This window comes from Arthrobotrys flagrans (genome assembly GCF_004000055.1).
Source record: "Arthrobotrys flagrans strain CBS H-5679 chromosome Unknown unitig_15, whole genome shotgun sequence".
Taxonomy (NCBI): domain Eukaryota; kingdom Fungi; phylum Ascomycota; class Orbiliomycetes; order Orbiliales; family Orbiliaceae; genus Arthrobotrys; species Arthrobotrys flagrans.
In genome coordinates, this window is record NW_027137545.1 from 495,166 (window position 1) to 513,691 (window position 18,526).

The following is an 18,526-nucleotide window of genomic DNA, read 5'->3' on the forward strand; positions in this document are numbered from 1 at the left end:
ATTCGTAACAGGTATTAAACCGTCAAACTCCATGGTGCAACGTCAGGGTCTAAGGTCTTCCATACAAATGGCATGCCTTGACTTAATCCGTTGCTATCAAAGCCACGGTTCTTAACAACGGCGCTCCTTGCTTCCATTGTAACCTTGAAAACGTTGTTGGCAGTGCTGATGGCAGGCTTCATTCGCACCAGCATTACAGGATCATCAAACATGTGCACGATCGTACGGTCCGTTCCAGCGATCAAAGGCCGTGCAAATAGTCCCGTATTAAAGATGTAAGCAATACACTTGTCAACCGGTGGAAGGTAATCGGCGATGGTTGTTGCCCCTTTTGCAGTTGGAATGGGTTTGAACAAAGCACCCGGGTTGAGTGGAAGAACAGCCCCTGCAGTGATGAGAGCGTTGGTGTTAACGACGTGGTGGGCAGTCGAGACGAGGTGGGCCACATGTGTGAGGAGGTCGATAAGCATGGCTCGGGAGTTCATTGTAGCTTTGGTGGGGAAGTCGACAGCTTCAGCTGGCCCATTTGCTTCGTTCATCCATGCCAATATCTCGTTATCGGCGACAATTGCCGCGTCATTAGCATAATAGGTGTTAACGAGTGCCGTCATGAAAGTATGCGTGGCGTTCCAGAGGGGAAGAGCATCTTCATAGAAGGGGAAGTGCGTTAATGCTGGGCCACCAACGAAATCGATGAGCCCACGGCGTTTTAGGTTGGTTTTGAAATAGTTGTTCTGAACGGCGCCCGAAATTCCGCTTTCATATAGGTAAGTCGAGTAGGCTTCAGCTGCTCTCCCACTGTAACCGAAATGTCGGTCTATGATACCTCCCACAGGGAAGAGCACGTTGGCAGCCAAAGGTCGAATTCCGAAAGCGCCATACATCACTGTGATTTTAATAAGTCAACTTCAAGAATTTCTGCTGTTATGCTGGTTCAAAACTTACATCTTCTGAGAATAGCCAAAACGGGATGCTCCTCGCTCAAAGTTCGGACGGCAGCTTGGAAGATAGCTTCGCTGACGAAATGTGAGCCTGAAAAATGATAGAACTGAGCCATAAATAAGTCATCAGCGTTAAACATAATCTTGGCTAACATCCAGTCATCACTGGTATCGGCAGGTGTATAAATCAAGTTGCTCTGATAATTAGTTCTGATAGCCAAAGGCAAAAATTGGCCATTTGCTGGACTAATGTAGAAGTAGGCGTCGCAACCACCAGCATAATTGGCAGATTCTTCAGTTTCAAAGTCCTTCAGTCCGCTGTGGTCTGCGTAAAATAAACGCCCCTCAGACAGCAGGGTAGCCAAGTCTTTACCAGCGAGGCTTTCAACAATCAGATCATCTACTATGAATGGGAGTATCTCCCCGGGAGCGAGCCTTCGGACCGCATACGGATTCGTGGACAGCCTCTGCATAGAAAAGGATAGGTCCTGAGTGTAGTTTGTGAGTAGACCAGGGCTAACGCCCGTTGGAGCGGACGTTGATCCCCAGTTCCCCTCATAGAGTTTCGTGTAGTCGTCCAGTGTTTGAAGTCCATTCAGCTGACATAAATTAGTGGTTAGAATGAAGCTAAGAGTGGTCAAAAATTTAAATATATCATGAAAAGTCACAAACCTTAGCAGTATCAGCATTTGCAACCGTCCTATCGCTAAAATCAATAACAGCCTGAGCAGCTATTTCAGCATTAGTTATGGCCTTGTCAATTTCAACGTGTGCAAGCCCTTGCACGCCTGCTGGTGAAGGTGGCCCTCCTCCAGTTCCTGGACCATACGAAAATAGAAGGCACTTTGCCGCAATATCAACGCTTCTGACCACTTGTAGCAGTGGATTCGACACCGTGTAAAATACGAGCCGCTTATCCAACGGCTGAATTGGGACAGCCGCAACAGTGGCTATAGAAGCTGCAAGAAGGTGTACTGGCTTCATAGTTCGTGATCCGGGGCCTATAAATCGACCTAAAAGACGGGGATTATTAAGGGGAGATATTCTTAGTAATTAACCAAACCTTTCAGGAAAGTCCTAACTAGGATGTATATGCTTGTTGTAGACGCGTCGATGCTACAGTGGGATATATTATGGGTTGAGGTGAATATTTGGCTGGATGGGGCGGAGTGGCAGGGAAATAGAAGAGGATGAGGAGATGAAGATGGTTGGTGAAGAAATATCGTATGTTCTGTTTAGTATATAACTAACCTTGCTTCCACGAAACCGTATATTAGGGCGGATTATTGAATTCAACACCACAGATATACAAAATACCAATGCCAACCGGGTTCTATGAATAGAACTTTTCTTGTTCAGGCTTCCGGAGAATCCAAGTATACGACTCGAAATAAAATCGATATCGATACTTCAAATACGATCTAGTATGTACCCTGGAGACCTAGTGGTTTCTTGCTAATCATATATTAATGAAGGGAACGGGCCGCCTTAAGTACCTTGCCCTGGCCAAATTCTTCCCCGCACCGCAATGTATCCGAAGACACAACCATCTGAATAAGCTTTGATAACCAGCCTGCAGCTGGGATATCTCCAGGAACCGATGCGCAATGATGTCTGTGGTCGTACACGGGCAAGGACAAGATCGTCGGGTAATGGGTCTATGCATGGAGAAATTTCAACCTCCGTCCCACACTGGAACGAACAAAACACTAAGCATCCAAGATTTCCTTCCAATTGATGCGGCACCAAATGTGCGGGGAACCAAATGGGGAATAGAAAGCCCCAAAGGCTTGAACAAGTCCGTGACAAAACGTCGTTGATTTAAGGCAGAGTTGCTAGCTGTGCATGACCAGATCGATATCCACGTTATCAATTACACTTTAGCCCCGTATCACTATAACACTACTAGCTTCTTGGTACGTGGTGGAGCCCTCCAATGTTTGAATGGAATATCATTGCATTCGAACCCAAGTTGTTGGATTTTCGGTCGAAAGCTCCCACAGAAAAGATAAGCGAATTTCACAGGAACGACCCCTTGCTTCAGCGATATAACTACCTCGACAAGCTGCAGCCCTTCCCGTTTGCCGACCCAGATCTCGACTGTATTGTGTGTAACTTTCGCAGCCGCAATGATTCTCGATTGGTCCCGTACAGGATTGGAGAGGCGAGGTGCCGGCTTGGCGGCTCATACTCTATCGAGACTGTGCTAACCAGGGGCTATCCCGGTCAGCAGTGGATACCCACGACAAACGCTTTAGGCTAGCTGCAAATTGCGCAAATGGGAGCTGAGGATATATTCCGTCGAGTTAGGGTTTTGAGACTGCCGCTGAGCTCGCCAGAAGGATACGCTATTCGCGTTTGGTCGGCTTCAATAGATATATCGTATCTAACTACAAATAGTAGATGGCTGGAGATAAAATTAAATTGCATGGGAAAGCTATCACAATTGCGCAATGCATTGCGATCGATTAGATTTATTTCGCCTGGGTGATCAGGCGTACTCGTACCAACCCCGATTCTGATATTAATCTTGAGGTTTGCTGGTGACTCTGGCCACTTGCTGTCTAGGAGCAACTGGTCAAGGTCAGTCACAATTTATACCCAACGAGCCCTGAGGTGTCGTTCCGGCTTGTACTTCAGCTGCTTGCACTCAAAGCATTCAAATATTAGTACTTAAGAAGTGCTTCTTCTAAAATGTAAGATAGTTAATGCCTGAAACAATACTAAGTCTAGCTAAATATATAATATATAGAAACTATAGAATTCGCGCCAGTCGGGTAGTTCAAGGATCCATGCGATATATATCTTGTTTTACTAATCAATACTAACTCAATATTAAGCTTAGAACCCTGCATACAGGATATCCTTTTTCTTAATTTGCTTCGATGGAGATGCATATTGCGTTATGCCCTCACGGCTTGGCCTTGGGAGCATCTGCCATCTGGTTTTTGATTGCATATATGTCTCTCAATCCCCATGAGCTGGCAGTTATAAAACAATCGCTAGCTGTGAAATTTTTTTTCCCCCAAAGCCCTGATTCAGGATAGCGAGAGTTGGCATCAGTGAAAATGTTAGTCATAGGATCCTTTGATTCTGTGGTTTGGCGCCCGGTGAACGGGAATACGAAATAGTCTGATCTGAGGCTAGGAATACGATCTATTAAGCCACTAACTAGTCTTATTTGCAAGCCCAAGTACTGATACGTACATTGCTTATTTGGGAGGCGCTCGATAAGGCCACGGCTGTCGGGCATTCCGAAGAAACGTACATAGTAAGTTAGTTAAGCAATACATTTTCCCACATTTTATCCACTTCATGTTCTCTCGCTTTTAAATTCCTCTGCTCTTCTTCTGATAGCCAGAAAGGATCCCATAATATTAAGGGATTGCCTACATTATCTTCTCTTCTACCCCTTCTCCCAAGATACAGTCTTTCTAATACTTCGATAATGTGAGGTCTATCTTGTCGCTCCAACTCTAGACAGTGGTCGACGAGATTATGCCACCACTTCGCGTAAGGTGGCGGATACTTTAATTCCGACCTTGATAGGGACTCCACATGTAGAAAAACCTCACACACGGGACCATTGTCACTTTCCCGGGCTGTCCAACGAGGTCCTTTAAAGTGTCTTAAATGTGGGCCCGAGCAGTCCTTCGGACACGATATAGTCTCGAACTTTTCGTAGGGGTCGCCAAGTATCATATGTGCGTGTGGTTTACCGTCGTAGTGGAAAGGTAACACGTCGTGGGCGATTAGAAACATCATCGAGCCAAGACTAAAGATGTCATCCTCCGGAACGCTGGGGATGCGCATACAACTCCTCAATCGTTCCTATAGATTTTGAGAATTTGGAATGTCAGTCACGATTTAATGCCCACAAAAAATTAGGAGGCCTATGGGTAAAACATCTTGAGTAAGTAAGCTTATCTGGGGTTGGAATTTACTGGAATTAATTTTCAAACATGATGCGAGAGACTTACTGGTGACGCAGTCGCTGTATTTCCAACGAAAGCAACTGTGTCAGTTTTGCTTGCTGCGCCAAGGTCTCCAATTTTGAAGATTGGATATGGGCATTCATCGCCAGGTTCTCGTGAAACCATGAATACTAGAGATATGGAAGTTAGGAATGGTTATCCAGAGGAGTATGTACGTGAAAGAAAGACAGAAAGAAGGAAGGAAAAGAAGGGCATGAGGTTACTTACCGTTATCTGGCTTTATATCATTATGCATTATCGCGGTCCAATCCGGGTCTATCGCACTATCACGAGGCCAATCCCGAATACCATACTGCATCCATGCAAGACCTCTGGCGACGTTTGTCATAACCTCATATGCAACTCCTTCGGGGAGCGCCCCTAACCATAGAAACTCTTTGGGGGTTATGAATCGAGAGAAACTAAACGCAATAGGCATCATTAGTATCATATTTATTATAAACCATAAGAATTTTTTGTATTATCAACTTACCCGTGTTTCTGCTTTCTCTCTCGAAGGTCATCCTTGTAATTCTTCATCAGACCCGATAGATCCCCTAGATCACAATACTCCATAAAAATATGCCCATAAGGATTGGCAATCCTTGGCTGCTGCGTACACACCGCGTGGAGAAGATTCCTGTGGCCTCGCAGGGTATCTAAGATATTCCACTCCCTGCTATAAATCGTATGCTGTTTTATGGGGTCAGTGCGAATCTTCTTTGCCACAAGTTCAATGCCCGGCCGTAGCCTGAAGCCGTGTGCAATACCACCGTCGTCAGCGGCAATAACCCGCACAATAGCAACTTCGCCAAATGCACCGAATCCTAATGCCTGCTTGACCTTGAAATCTTTTTCGTAGGATTTAGGAAGCGAATACACCGGGGGGCTGTACCCACTACGTGACACTGGCGTTGGGGTTACAATGATTCCTATCGCACTTGCTAACATGGCCTCCGTCATAGATTGCGGCGGCGATGATGACGTAGGATTGTCTGAAGCTTCTTGTGGTTCTAGTATACGCAAAGATCGCAGCCGGTCTGGGATTGGCGGCGGTAGAGCTTCGATAGAATTATAAGATAGGTCCCAAGAAAATGGCGCAAATCCGGCGACAGCTGGTCGAGAGGGGATTCCTATAGGCTGTTTAGGTTCTCCATTACCGGCAGGCTTAGGTACTCTGGGGTTCGGGTTCATGGTATATAGAGACTTAATGGTGTGAATACGAGGTCGTAGGAAACTTCCTGCTAACCGAATACGAATTGAGCGGACTGAGATTTCTCGGATTTTGATTTACGCTAGTAAATATCTAATAAGATTTCTTTAATACGAGAGGTATATATAACTGAAAAATATCTGCTCATGATAGAGCAACTTTGTGTTCCTAGTGCGAAATTGCTACTAGAAGCTCTAGATGTCGACGTCGTTTTGAAGAGCGTGAAACTAGTTTTGGACCTTCGAAGTTATAATCTCGGGCACCTATAATCTCTGAGATTCTCGATTCCATGCATGTGTACGGCCTTATGTAAAACTTAACCTTGAGCCTAGAGCTGTTGGCATGATTTAGTACAAAGTTGTCCTGGAATTGTATTTTTAAAGTCCAATTCTACCCTCATATGTTCCTTTTCACGTATCATGAAGGGCCTTGCCCTATAACCTTAAGCTTACCACCCTAAGCTATAATTTGGGGGGTATTAGGTATCCAGTACTTCCCCCACAATCCCAACCCCCAAGGCTATCAACCGCTAGCTTTCAAGCTAAGTATTTCATTACGAGTATATTTAACGGTCCTTAAAAAGACACCTGATATTTCCTCGTAACCTTCTCCATCAATAAATCTGTCACAAAGTTCATCATAAAGCTCATGAAACTGATTCGGCAAGTACCTGTACAATGTACATCATTGCGATAGTAACTCCAGCAGCCTTTCGTCGTGAGCATATCTCCTCAAAACATCTACTGAGACACCATAACAAGCTTTGAAGAGCTTATGTGTTCTTTCATTGGATGGGATCTCGATATCGACCTGTATTATGTATATCAAAATACCATTGTTAACAAAGAGGTTCTTTAATCTCCGATGTATAAATATTATCCCAACCTTAGCATTTCCCCATCAAGCCTTCAAACTAGCTCCCTGATCACAACTCATAAGCCCAGTCTCAATTTCATATCTCCGCGCAATATCCGGATTAGCCGCGATGAACATATTCATTTGGTCAATTCGAATTTCCTGGCAAACAGAACCTATGGATAGTAAACTTAAGATAGCCGTTGCTCCATCTTGGATATTCTCATCCATCTTTCTGTTATCGACGTCGAAAGTTTGGCAGGTGATTATGAGCCCTTCGTAAACACCGCGGAGTTCGTTGAATTTCTTCTGTAATGATGTGAGTTCTTCCTGTAAGGTCTGCATAGCGTCTAAGAGATTACTATATGTCATCTTCCCCCGGATACTTGCTTTCGAGATCTTTGGTAGATGTATACAATGCTGTGGTGCAGTGTTGGAATGCAATATAATGTTCGTTATTTTGATTCAGAGTTCAATGACCAATTGATTCGAGCTGGAGAGGCAATTCGACGGCTTCATTATCTCCAAACCCTTCTGTTTGTTTTCTGCTAGAATATTTGTTCAAGGGAATTATGTTTCGAGTGATATACCATGGAGAAACTCCTGTTGTGGTAATTTACCATTCAAAGATTCCCGGCAGATGAGAGAAGGGTTCTGAAACAATATTCCCGATTCTAGTTGGCTCAGTCTATAGATCTACCTAGGTATATAGACCTAATACTTCTCTTGTTAAACTGATAAGTTCCACTAGTATAAACGGTAATATGAAAAAAACCTCGAATATACGACAATCTAGTTAAAATAATTGAGCCGCACAGCCCAATTATTATATTAAATGATAAGTGGTTCGAACATGAAACCCTACAGCATAGGAAATAAGGAAAGTTTTAGAGAGAGTATTACAAGCCCCAGAAGTCTCGAAATCCATAAAAATCAATGTATTCACATCGCAATGCATCCAAGCATCATTGAAAAAAGAAAAATGGAAATCCCACATGCACACCAACAGTAAATCAAATCATTCAAACTCCTTTACTTGCGCTCACAAAGGGAGATATACCTGTACCCTATTCGACCCACCACAGTACTCTGTAGTATTCCCAACACAGTTCATATTGCAATCGGTATCAGGTGCTACGACCGTCGCCAAGTTTGTACTACTGCAGTGACACTCCTTGCTATTCTCAAGACCTGCGATGGTGTATCCTTTGCTCTTGCAAGTGGCAATACATTGCGCTGAAGTCATACCGGTGCTATCCGTATAAACATATCCGCGGAGAGCACGACCGGTAATTTCTGTCCAGCAAGCATCGTATTTCCAACCTTGAACGTTTTGGGTAATAGCGGTGGGATTCCACTTGTTATTTCTGTAAATGCTAAGTCTGCTGGAACCACCACAGATTTCCATCGAATCGCCTGCGCAAGACTGACTACAACCGGTTTGGCCAGACTGTCTATCGTAGTTAATCTTGTCGGCGCAGAAGCATTGTTTGGATGCTTCGAGACCGGCGTATGGTAAGTTGAGGGTTCCCATACAGTAGTCTTGGCACCATTCGATAGTCATGGCGTTGTCAGTCTTGGTCTTGTTTGGGAGAGTTCGGGTATTGACAGAGTCTAAGTAACAACCAAGGTACTCCCATGGGTCAGCAGTAGCCGCTGGTGTTTGGGAAGTGGTAGTTATTGAAGAAGTTGTTGACTTTGTAGTGGTCGTGGTGGTAGTTGTAGAGGGGGTTGTGGAAGGTGTAGTGGAAGATGTAGTGGAGGGAGTGGTAGAAAGAGTGGTAGAAGGAGTGGTAGATGGGGTAGTAGATGGGGTAGTAGTGGAAGGAGTAGTAGAGGGGGCAGTGGAAGGTGTGCTGCTAGTCGTAGACTTAGAAGTAGTGGTCGTAGTAGTAGTGGTGGTGGTGGTGGTAGTAGACGAAGTTGTACTCGAGCTAGACGTCGTGGACTTCGTGGTAGTCAAACTACTTGTGGTCGTGGTTGTCGTGGTGCTAGTAGTCGAGGGGGCCGTAGATAGCGTGCTCGAAGTTGTACCGCTTGTGCTGCTTGTAGTTGGGGTCAAAGTACTAGATTCAGTCGTTGAAGTCGTAGTACTCGTAGTAGTTGTCAGCGTAGTCGTCGAAGTTGTACTTGCCGTAGTACTAGTTGTGGTAGTAGTCGTGGTCGTGGTCGTAGTAGAGCTACTTGTAGTACCCTTCTTATAAAGAGCTAACCTTGCGGGACCACCACAGAGCTTGCCTGAGGCACCACTACATGGGCTAGTACATTCTGAGTCTCCTACGAGGGCGCCCGAGAGAACAGAGTCACCGCACCAGCACTCCCTTCCATCTTCAACACCAACATACTGTTTAGTTGGTGCACAGAAGTCGATACATTTCTCAACCGTCATCTCTGGGCCAGGATCAAGGCCCCATCCAGCGAGTGCACGGTCATCGGTACGATCAGTCAAACATCCCTGGTAAGTAAAACTAGCATAAGAAACTATAATTGTGGGAGAAGGAGTAGAAGTGGTAGTGGTTGTAGTTGTAGTTGTTGAACTAGTGGTTAAGAGGGTCGACGAAACAGTAGTGGAAGTTGAAGTGGTGGTAAAAGAAGTAGTAGAGGAAGTAGTGGTGGAAGAAGTCGTGGTTGTAGTCGTGGTCGTTGTAGCCGTAGTAGTCGTGACAGGATCATTAGAAACCTTCTTGTACACTGCGAGTCTCGATGGACCACCACAGATCTCGTCCAATGCACCAGTACATGGAGATGAACATTCTTCAACTACGGCTGCTTTTCCGCTAAATAATGCATCACCGCACCTATTTTTCATGTCAACTTATTTGTTTCAGAAAACAATTCTGTGAACGGGAAAACTTTTCACATACCAACATTCCCTTCCATCTTCCACACCAACGTACTGCTTTGTGGGCGTGCAGAAATTAATGCACTTCTCCACCGTCATGGCATCACCGGGGTCAAGTCCCCATCCGGCAAGAGCTCTATCATTTGTCCTGTCCGTCCAGCAAGCGTAGAACTGGAAGTTTCCATGGGATGGAACAATCGTTGGGCCGGCTGGAGCGGAAGGTGTTGTCGAGGAAGTTGTCGTTGTCGATGTGGCGGATGTAGTAGTAGTAGAAGACGTAGTGGACGAAGTAGTAGAAGTAGTGGTCAAAGCAGTGGTCTTCGAAGTTGTCATCGACGATGTAGTACTTGTAGTTGTGGACGAACTACTTTGTGGCTTTACCATATACATATTGATACGGTTCGATCCACCGCATATCTGAGTTGACTCTCCAGCGCACTTATAGGTACAGCCGCTAGAAACTGGTTCTCCAACTCCGACAATTGCATTACCGCAGTAACATTCGTTTGCGTATTCAGTTCCAAAGTACGTGAACCCAAGGTTGTTACAAAAGTTGTAGCACCAAGCCGCATTGTTGCTAGTGGAAGTTGTAGATTTTCCGATAAGAGTGCGGTTGCCAGTGTAGTCTTTGTAACAACCCATGTCAATCCATAGGGATGGTGTAGGTGTAGAACCAGTGTTTGTGCTGGTGGTGGTCGTAGTTGCTGGTTTTGCCGAATAGACGTTTAATCTATTGTCACCACCACAGATCTCGTTGGATCCCGTGCAGGTCTTGTAACAGTCGTCTTCAGCAGCTGAAGCACCTCCAAGGACATTACCACAGTAACATTCCGAGCCATATTCAACACCGAAGTATTTGTAGCCTGTGCAGAATTGCGAGCATTTAGTAAGACTATTGTCGTCGGTAGCATAGTTAGTATCTTGGAGAGCACGGTTTGCGACATCATCAGTCCAACAGCCTACGTAATTCCAGCCTGAAACTGCAGATATTGGCGTGCCGGTTATTGATGTAGTGCTAGTTGAGGATTGGGTCGTGGTAGAACTCGATGAAACTGTCGTTCCGTTCTGAAGGTAGAGCGAAAGCCTGGACCCAGCACCGCAGAAAGAGTACTGGTCAGCTGCACACAACATACTGCAGTCCGATAGAGGTTTCGTGACGCCACCAAGATCATTTCCGCAGTAGCATTCGTTTCCATAAGATGTGCCCATCCAAGTATACCCTTGGCAGAGAGTCGCACAGGAAGTAATATTTATATTGCTACCGGAGGTGGTTTTGCCTTTCAACGAACGGCTAGCAGTAGAATCACTCCAGCAACCGTAGAAAGTGAAGCCTCCAGCTGTTTGCATAAAGCTCGGTGCTCTCGCGTACACACCATCGAGGAGATTGGTGACGGGGTCGTATCTCTGGCTATCATACCATGCGGTAGCATAGCCTCCGTCACCCCCACAAGTCTGGTTGGTATCTCCAGGGCATGGGGTAAAACAGAATGAATCTACACCCTTGAGCGAAGTATCTGGAAGAGTATTACCGCACCAACATTCGTAAGCGTACTCCGAGAGAGCGAAGGCGTACCCTGCAGATGCACAGTGGCTCTGACATTTACCATTTTCGTTAATACCCTGGAATGTATACTTGTTTGGAGCAATACGGCCCTTAGTGCCATCTAGATAGCAGCCAAGATACTTGTATCTAGCAGACCCGTTGTTAAACAATGGTCCAACTTGCTCCGTGATGACGGTACCAGTAAACGCAATTTCATACGGGCCGTCAAACCCCTCGCCATCGGTATTTAGAACCCAGTATTCAGTGTATTGGGTTGGATCCTGGTTGATGAGTGATCGTTTGAATGGAGCGAATGCGACATGCCCTTTTGCTGTGGTACCAGGAGCAATAAATTGATTCTCGGTGAATTCGTCACCAGGATTTGTGGCATACAGCTCTGGGTTGGATGGAGGTTTAGACTTTGTAACTTGGAGTGGGGAGCCGCCAGTATTTGAGATGAGAACAACGGCGGTTTGTACTGTTCCTCCAGAAACACTTCCAAAATCATAGAATTTATTGTCAGATATACCTCCCTCTGAAGTCTGCATTTGGAGCAAACCAATTGGTGCGGTGGATGAAGCTCCGGACATGGCGAAAATAGCATATCCAGCAGTAGTATTGACTGCAACCCAGGTAGAGAAATCTCCAGTATGGGTGGGCTGGAATTTGAGCTCGACTGCTACGCTGGTGCCGGCAGATATCGTGCTACCTTCAGCAGGGAAATCTGCTTCAAACCCATCATTAAGATACCAATAATCTCCAGGCGTGGCTGGCGGCGTAATACGGATCCATTGCGTGGTCTCGTTGATATCGTCGACCTTATCCTCCGTGTAAACGTAGTTGAGAATCGTCATTGGCTGAGTTCCAATGTTCTTGATGTACATCGAGCTCAAAATACCATCAGTTTGTTGCTCGGAGCCCCAGACAACACCACCAAAGGAGATCTCGAGTGGTTGCAGTTGAAGGAAGGCAGTGGAAGAGACAATATTTGCTGCCAAACTAACGGGCTGTTGGCTAGAATAGCCAGTAACTCCATTGTTAGTCATAATCTGGAGGGAAGAAGTAATACTTCCAGGGGTAAACTTTTGGCCAGCAGTTGTAAGATCTAATGTAACTGGAATAGTAACATTTTCGCCCTTCTTCAGCGAAATTCCAGTAATAGAACTATTGCTGGCCTTGAAATAGAGTCCTGGTGAGATATTTAAGCCCTTGAAACTCGTGATAGCGATATTGGCCTGGCACTTGACGTTCAGAGTTTTGGTATTGCCAATAACCAAATCACCAAAGTCGAGCTCGGTACAGGTGAGTGGTAGGTTAATAGGAGCGCCTAGGCATGTAATCTTGCCATTGCTTCCAGCGATGTAAAGTTTTCCGTCACCAAAAGCTGGTCGCTGCCACTTTCCGACAAAGGTAATTGGTGGAAGGCTCAATCTTGTCATCGTTCCATCGGCATTGGGGATGGCATTCCATGCCCTCAGGCCGTTGTCAACATCTGTCAACCAGAGGATACCGGTTCCAGCCCGTCCATTCATCGAGGTGATAGTGGGAATGCCTGTTCCTACACGCTGGGCGTTGGTTTCCGAAGTTATGCCAACTTGTGTAAAAACGGGTTTCCCGCCAGCGTCCTTGCCAAAGCTGTAGACGACTGTATTATAGTTGGGAGATGCAGCATAAATGTATCCACCTTCTTTAGGATACGACCCAATACCTCCAAAGATGGAACCGCCTGGAGGCGTGATAGTCTGAAGGACGGCATCGCCACCTCCAGATCCCATCTTATAACCACCGAGGTTATCCGCATTGACGAGATAGATTTTGCCGTTCTTTCCTCCAGTAACCCCCATCCTCGTTACACCTGAAGAGCTGAATGCAGTTGGATCTAATAGAGTGAATCCTGAACTTCCAAAGTCTTTGTCCGCATTGTCGAGATTCAAGTATTCGTAAGGTTGGAAAAAATCTTGGGCTTTTAGTTTTTTCGTATCGGCATCAATTTTCATGGAAACAATGCACTCTTCAAGTGTTCCGGGTGGATTTCTGCCATCTCGTGCCTGGGCTTGGTTTTCGTGTGCATGGCCGTTAGAAGTAACGATGAAGAACCGGTCAGTCCGATCATATGCGAGACCCATTCCAGATTGCCAGATACCCGCACCACCACCACCATCGTTTCGCTGGTAGCCACCAACAGTAGATTGAGAAATACTATAAGCGCCAGAAATGGTTGAAAATAGCGAAACAACACGAGGTGTATACGGATCGATTCCAAATATCCATCCAGTATAGTTATCTAAATTATGGTGGATCTTGGTTTAGCCATTGCACTCTTCTAAGGAAGATTAAAATGAAAAATATAGAATATTGTACTCACACTTATCACAGTGACTGGCCACACCAGCCCACACAATACCATTGATCATCGCCAAACTTGGACGCTGCATGTGGGTTCCGCCCATAAAGTATTTCTGCGGGTCATTATCTGCCTGAGCGCCTTCCACCATCAACGGAAACCCAAACTTGTCCTCCAATGTCAAAGCACTTAGAGCATAAACTCGGTATCGGCCGTTCAAAACACCGGTAGGCCCATCTGTCGAGGTATCCAAGTATGACTTTGAGAACAAATAGATGGTATCGGTGGCTGGATCGATTACTGGTGTACCCATAATACCAATATAGGGCTGAACGTCACTACAACTGACATCTTTTTGCGCGAATGGTTTTCCCAATTGACGTTTGGTATAGATTGTACCGTTTTTCGCGTCAATGATGTAGACCCAGTTCATGGCGGATGCCGCAATAACGACTTGTATGCCGGTCGAAGGCGGAGTATATACCAAGGGTTTGGCAAAAAACTAATGCGTAGGTCGATGTCAGTGCTAAGAAAACACACAAATAATACACCATATGCATGCAAACTAACCAGCTCATTTGTTCCACCGCTCATCGAAATCTGCCACAGAATACCGAATCCCGGATCATTGACGATATCGGGACTGATATTATGATTATCAAGATATCCAGATTGTGTAGTGTCACAATCTTGGATCTCGTCAGTGGAAGCCAATGCATTAGAAAGCTTCGATGAAGCAACCAGCGTAAGGGCCGCGGCTTTCAAGATTTGCAGAAATCGCATCTTGAAAGTCGGCTAGAACCCTTGATTACTATTTTACACTGGGAATGTGCGAAATACCCCAGATTTTCCGTAATTCAAAAATATAACGATAGTACAAGAAATTACGCTGCAATCATGGGCTATTAAAGAGAGTAAGGAAATGACGCAGCAAAGCTGATGCAAGACGTTAACGAAGGAGTAGACCGTCGACGAAGTGCGCCGTGGGGATGCAATAACGATCTAGAGAAAGAATAAAGAGGGGCTAAAAGAGTGTATAGTAAATAGTAATATCTAAAGGAATGTCGACGCTTAAACAAGCATGAGACAGACTTAACCGAGTCGCACTCGACTTTGGCCTTCAGCTGAATCGACAGAATCAATAAGGATGTGTCGAATCAAGAGTCAAAGGTCATGCTGAAGAATACTAAACGTTGGATATTAGGTATATTAATCTCCACTGAATGGACTATGCTATTATTACATTCTCAAATGTAGTCCCCTGTCTCAATTCGATCGAAAGAAGATGCCTGGATAATCGGCAAGACATGCAAGGTTAGCATCAGCTCAGGCTCAGTCGACTGGTCCCAAGAGAAGCGGCTGAACGCATATTCCCGCAGCACCTTGTGCATCTTGTGAAAACTCTCTTTATGCGGGTCCACACGGCGATAAAAAAATGCGCCAGCGAGGAGAAATGAAGTCCGAAGGATTTTGATCAGGTTGCATCTAGACTAGTGCAGGGGTCATCTCGGGCGCTAGCCCGGATCCGCCCTAGGACCTTCCCCGGGCGGAATAAATTTTGCCTGGCTAAAATGTGGCGCCGGAATTTGCAAGGGGCGAATGCACAACCGAAACAAGCAATCACACTCGCGACGGACAGACGAAAACCAGGACACCGGAATACTGTCTCAGACGCACCGAGAAATTCTTCCAAGCGTCCCCACGAAGCACGCCCAGAACCCTGTCGGCTATCAATTAGAGCTCGACTCATATCGTCAGGGACATGGATCGATCTCTCGCAACCACGAAATTGCAATCTGCAAAAAGTAAATACGATAATTATGGCGCCGTTTTCAGATGGCCGAATATGGGCCGTTTCGAACAAGACCTAGCCAGGTCGACGCTTCGTCTTTGAGCGCAGAACATCACCCCTATCGCTCGCTGTCCCAAAGACAAACTCAAAATTGCCCGCTATGGCTGGAATCTGCCAACTTAGCCAATTTTAGGCTCTGCTGCTAAGATATCAGCATCGAATATTCATACAAGTTGCTGAACTTGATACCTATCTACTCTGTACAATAATCTTTGTTTTCAGTAAACAAACTCATAGGGATCAAATCGAATCCCCCAGCGTAGTCTAGATTCCAATCTTTTAGTTGCCTTTCAGACGTCAGTCATTGTGTATACGTATTGCGTATACCACCCCGTCGGTTTACGGGTTCCGGGCGTTTTTAGCCTCGACGGGTCGCACTTTCAGATATATATTATATCCCCAGAGCCGTTATCCATATTATATCGAGGTTATCTTTCGGTAATCTTGAAAATTACCATGGCTTCCTCTTCTTCTTCCTCAAGCGATGCGGAGTCTAGTTCAAGTTCAGCTTCTGGCTCAGGTCGACAGTATCTTCATCCCGGCAACAGATTCTCTACATATTCCATTATCTCGGATTATGCATCGTCGCATATTCAACGACAGACGCGACCATTTGTTACGTATAAGCTGAAAGAGAAATATGAACAACCATGGCTGGCAGACCCAAGGGTATGGCCCCCAATATCTAGTACTCGACTGACAAGTTTCTAATCATATTGTACAGCTAAAATCTAAGAAGAGAACGAATAACTTGATCGTATATACGCTGTCCTGTCTCGGCCTGGCTGCTGCGGCCGTGTATTGCTGGATAGGAACACGGGAGTTTCCAAAACGCGACGTAGGTCATATGTTCTCCTAACAAATGCGGTTCACTACTAACGTTCATGTTAGTATTGCCTCATTCTCAATGAAGATTTTACATCTGGAATTGATCCCGCCGTATGGAACTACGAAATACAACTTGATGGATATGGCAATGGACATTTTGACTGGACAACCTCTGACCCTACAAACGCTTACACCGACGGCAATGGGCTTCATATAGTTCCAACATTAACCAATGAAACAACCACAATCACGAATGATCAGCTGCTCAACGGGTACACATTGAACTTAACGACAACAAAGACATGCACTTCCCAACAGATCACTGCGTGTGGGATACGCTCTAACTCTACGACTGGAAAGATGATCAATCCAATCCGTTCTGCACGCTTGACAACAAAGGGCAAAAAAGGAATCGCTTTTGGCAAGATGGAAGTTGTCGCAAAGCTACCAAAGGGAGACTGGCTCTGGCCGGCTATCTGGATGATGCCTACCCGTTCTATCTACGGAACATGGCCCGCATCCGGAGAAATTGATATTGTGGAATCTCGCGGGAACGATTACGATTATCCGCAGGGAGGGAGAGACCACTTCGGGAGTGCACTACATTGGGGTCCATACTCTGGAGTTAATGCGTACTGGAGAACCATGGGACAAACGACCTTGAAACGTTCGGATTTTTCAAAAGAATTCTACACTTTCGGTCTTGAGTGGACCGAAGACTACATAGTTACCTATGTTAACAATAGAATTCATCAAGTCATGTACATCCCGTTTACCAAGGAAGGCTTTTGGCAACGTGGAGAGTTCATAAAATTCAACGCGACAGAAGAAAGCAACCCTTGGAGGCCAGTGGAGAAAGGCGGCAAAACACGTAACGTTCAAGCCGCTCCGTTCGATCAGGAGTTCTACCTGCTACTTAATGTAGCGGTTGGAGGAACGAATGGTTATTTCAAGTAAGTTCTTCATCATATGGCTTTTGAAAAAGGTGTTGAGATAGAATTGGGCCTAACAAGAAACCACAGAGACTCAACGATTAAACCATGGGTGGATGGTAGCGGACGGGAGATGAGAGATTTCTGGAATGCCGTCAACCAATGGTACCCTACTTGGGGCTCAGCTGATGAAAGGGGTATGACCGTCAAGAGTGTCAAGATGTGGCAGGAAGGGAAATGCTAAACATCAATTCACCCATTAATTGGGAATTCAAATAAGTTGGTAATGATTGTTCGTTTTTGCCCTAGGGGTCTCTAGCCATATCGCTCCAGGGAAAGCTGCACAAATATTTCCGTTACATTGGTCGTTTCGTACACGTGGGAATGCATTTACAGGAGTTATATTGGGATGGATGAGTGTGTATTTTTGTTTTCTGCTACGCGTATACGTTTTGCCATATGTAAAATAGGTGTCTTAATCCCGCACAGTATGATAATTTTTATAATCAAGCCGAAGGTCAGCTCACTTTCGCAGTTTACCCTATGCACTGTAATTTTCCGATCAGCCTATCAACAGGCAGCGAATAAATACACAGGAGATGCCCATGTCGTCGGCACGGCATGCATGCCCATTGAAGGCTTCAAATCGATGTGGCTTCGAAGTCACAGTTTAATCTAACATGTCGCGACAACATACCGCCAGCAGTTCGTGGAGGCCCAGACCGGTGGGTACCAGCATGTTTTTTGTACTTCACATATTTCAAAAATACCGTTATCTCGCACATAGGAGATTGAATGGGTGTTTGCGTTGCATGTGGATAAGCTTCTGCGACTAAGCGCACCAATCAACTCTTCGTGGGCTTGATTCAGACGCCCGCGTTGAAAAACCTCCCATAAAAGTTCTTCAAAAGACTGTGCACACAGGTCGCATAACGAGTGATTTCCTCTGAGCTTTCGGGTACCGGTACATATTATACTTATGCATATTTCACCGATGTTCGGCGTTAACGGATATCTTCCATCTGGCAGAGTCCTAATATGTCAAAAAAGAGGCGTGTGCTCTAACCTCAGCTTTCGATACCGTGCGATGTGTCAATCTTAAGCTTTATGCGGCCATACATTTGTACCCATAGTACCCACCGCAGAAAGTTTTCTGGCTGGCCGATAGGCCCCTGCCGATGTCTACAGTATATCAAAAAAGA

The 18,526-nt window shown here is 45.5% G+C and overlaps 5 protein-coding genes across 5 annotated transcripts; 1 reads left to right on the plus strand and 4 right to left on the minus strand.

Moving 5' to 3' along the window:
- Positions 1 to 14: 14 nt before the first annotated feature.
- On the minus strand, positions 15 to 1,925 carry DFL_000130 (uncharacterized protein; the record flags this gene model as incomplete). Its single annotated transcript, XM_067629897.1, has 3 exons — positions 15 to 886; positions 946 to 1,540; positions 1,614 to 1,925. The coding sequence occupies 3 exons, from the start codon at positions 1,923 to 1,925 to the stop codon at positions 15 to 17; spliced, it is 1,779 nt and encodes a 592-aa protein (XP_067494653.1).
- Positions 1,926 to 4,825: 2,900 nt separating this feature from the next.
- On the minus strand, positions 4,826 to 6,109 carry DFL_000131 (uncharacterized protein; the record flags this gene model as incomplete). Its single annotated transcript, XM_067629908.1, has 5 exons — positions 4,826 to 4,834; positions 4,922 to 5,046; positions 5,144 to 5,337; positions 5,409 to 5,472; positions 5,536 to 6,109. 5 exons carry the CDS (start codon positions 6,107 to 6,109, stop codon positions 4,826 to 4,828), a joined length of 966 nt encoding a protein of 321 aa, XP_067494654.1.
- A 919-nt stretch (positions 6,110 to 7,028) lies between these two features.
- On the minus strand, positions 7,029 to 7,355 carry DFL_000132 (uncharacterized protein; the record flags this gene model as incomplete). Its single annotated transcript, XM_067629919.1, has 1 exon — positions 7,029 to 7,355. One exon carries the CDS (start codon positions 7,353 to 7,355, stop codon positions 7,029 to 7,031), a length of 327 nt encoding a protein of 108 aa, XP_067494655.1.
- A 670-nt stretch (positions 7,356 to 8,025) lies between these two features.
- On the minus strand, positions 8,026 to 14,495 carry DFL_000133 (uncharacterized protein; the record flags this gene model as incomplete). The annotated part of the gene is made up of 4 exons (XM_067629932.1): positions 8,026 to 9,781; positions 9,848 to 13,652; positions 13,734 to 14,214; positions 14,283 to 14,495. 4 exons carry the CDS (start codon positions 14,493 to 14,495, stop codon positions 8,026 to 8,028), a joined length of 6,255 nt encoding a protein of 2,084 aa, XP_067494656.1.
- Positions 14,496 to 16,020: 1,525 nt separating this feature from the next.
- Positions 16,021 to 17,568, plus strand: DFL_000134 (uncharacterized protein; the record flags this gene model as incomplete). The annotated part of the gene is made up of 4 exons (XM_067629947.1): positions 16,021 to 16,233; positions 16,289 to 16,402; positions 16,456 to 17,345; positions 17,415 to 17,568. 4 exons carry the CDS (start codon positions 16,021 to 16,023, stop codon positions 17,566 to 17,568), a joined length of 1,371 nt encoding a protein of 456 aa, XP_067494657.1.
- Positions 17,569 to 18,526: the final 958 nt, after the last annotated feature.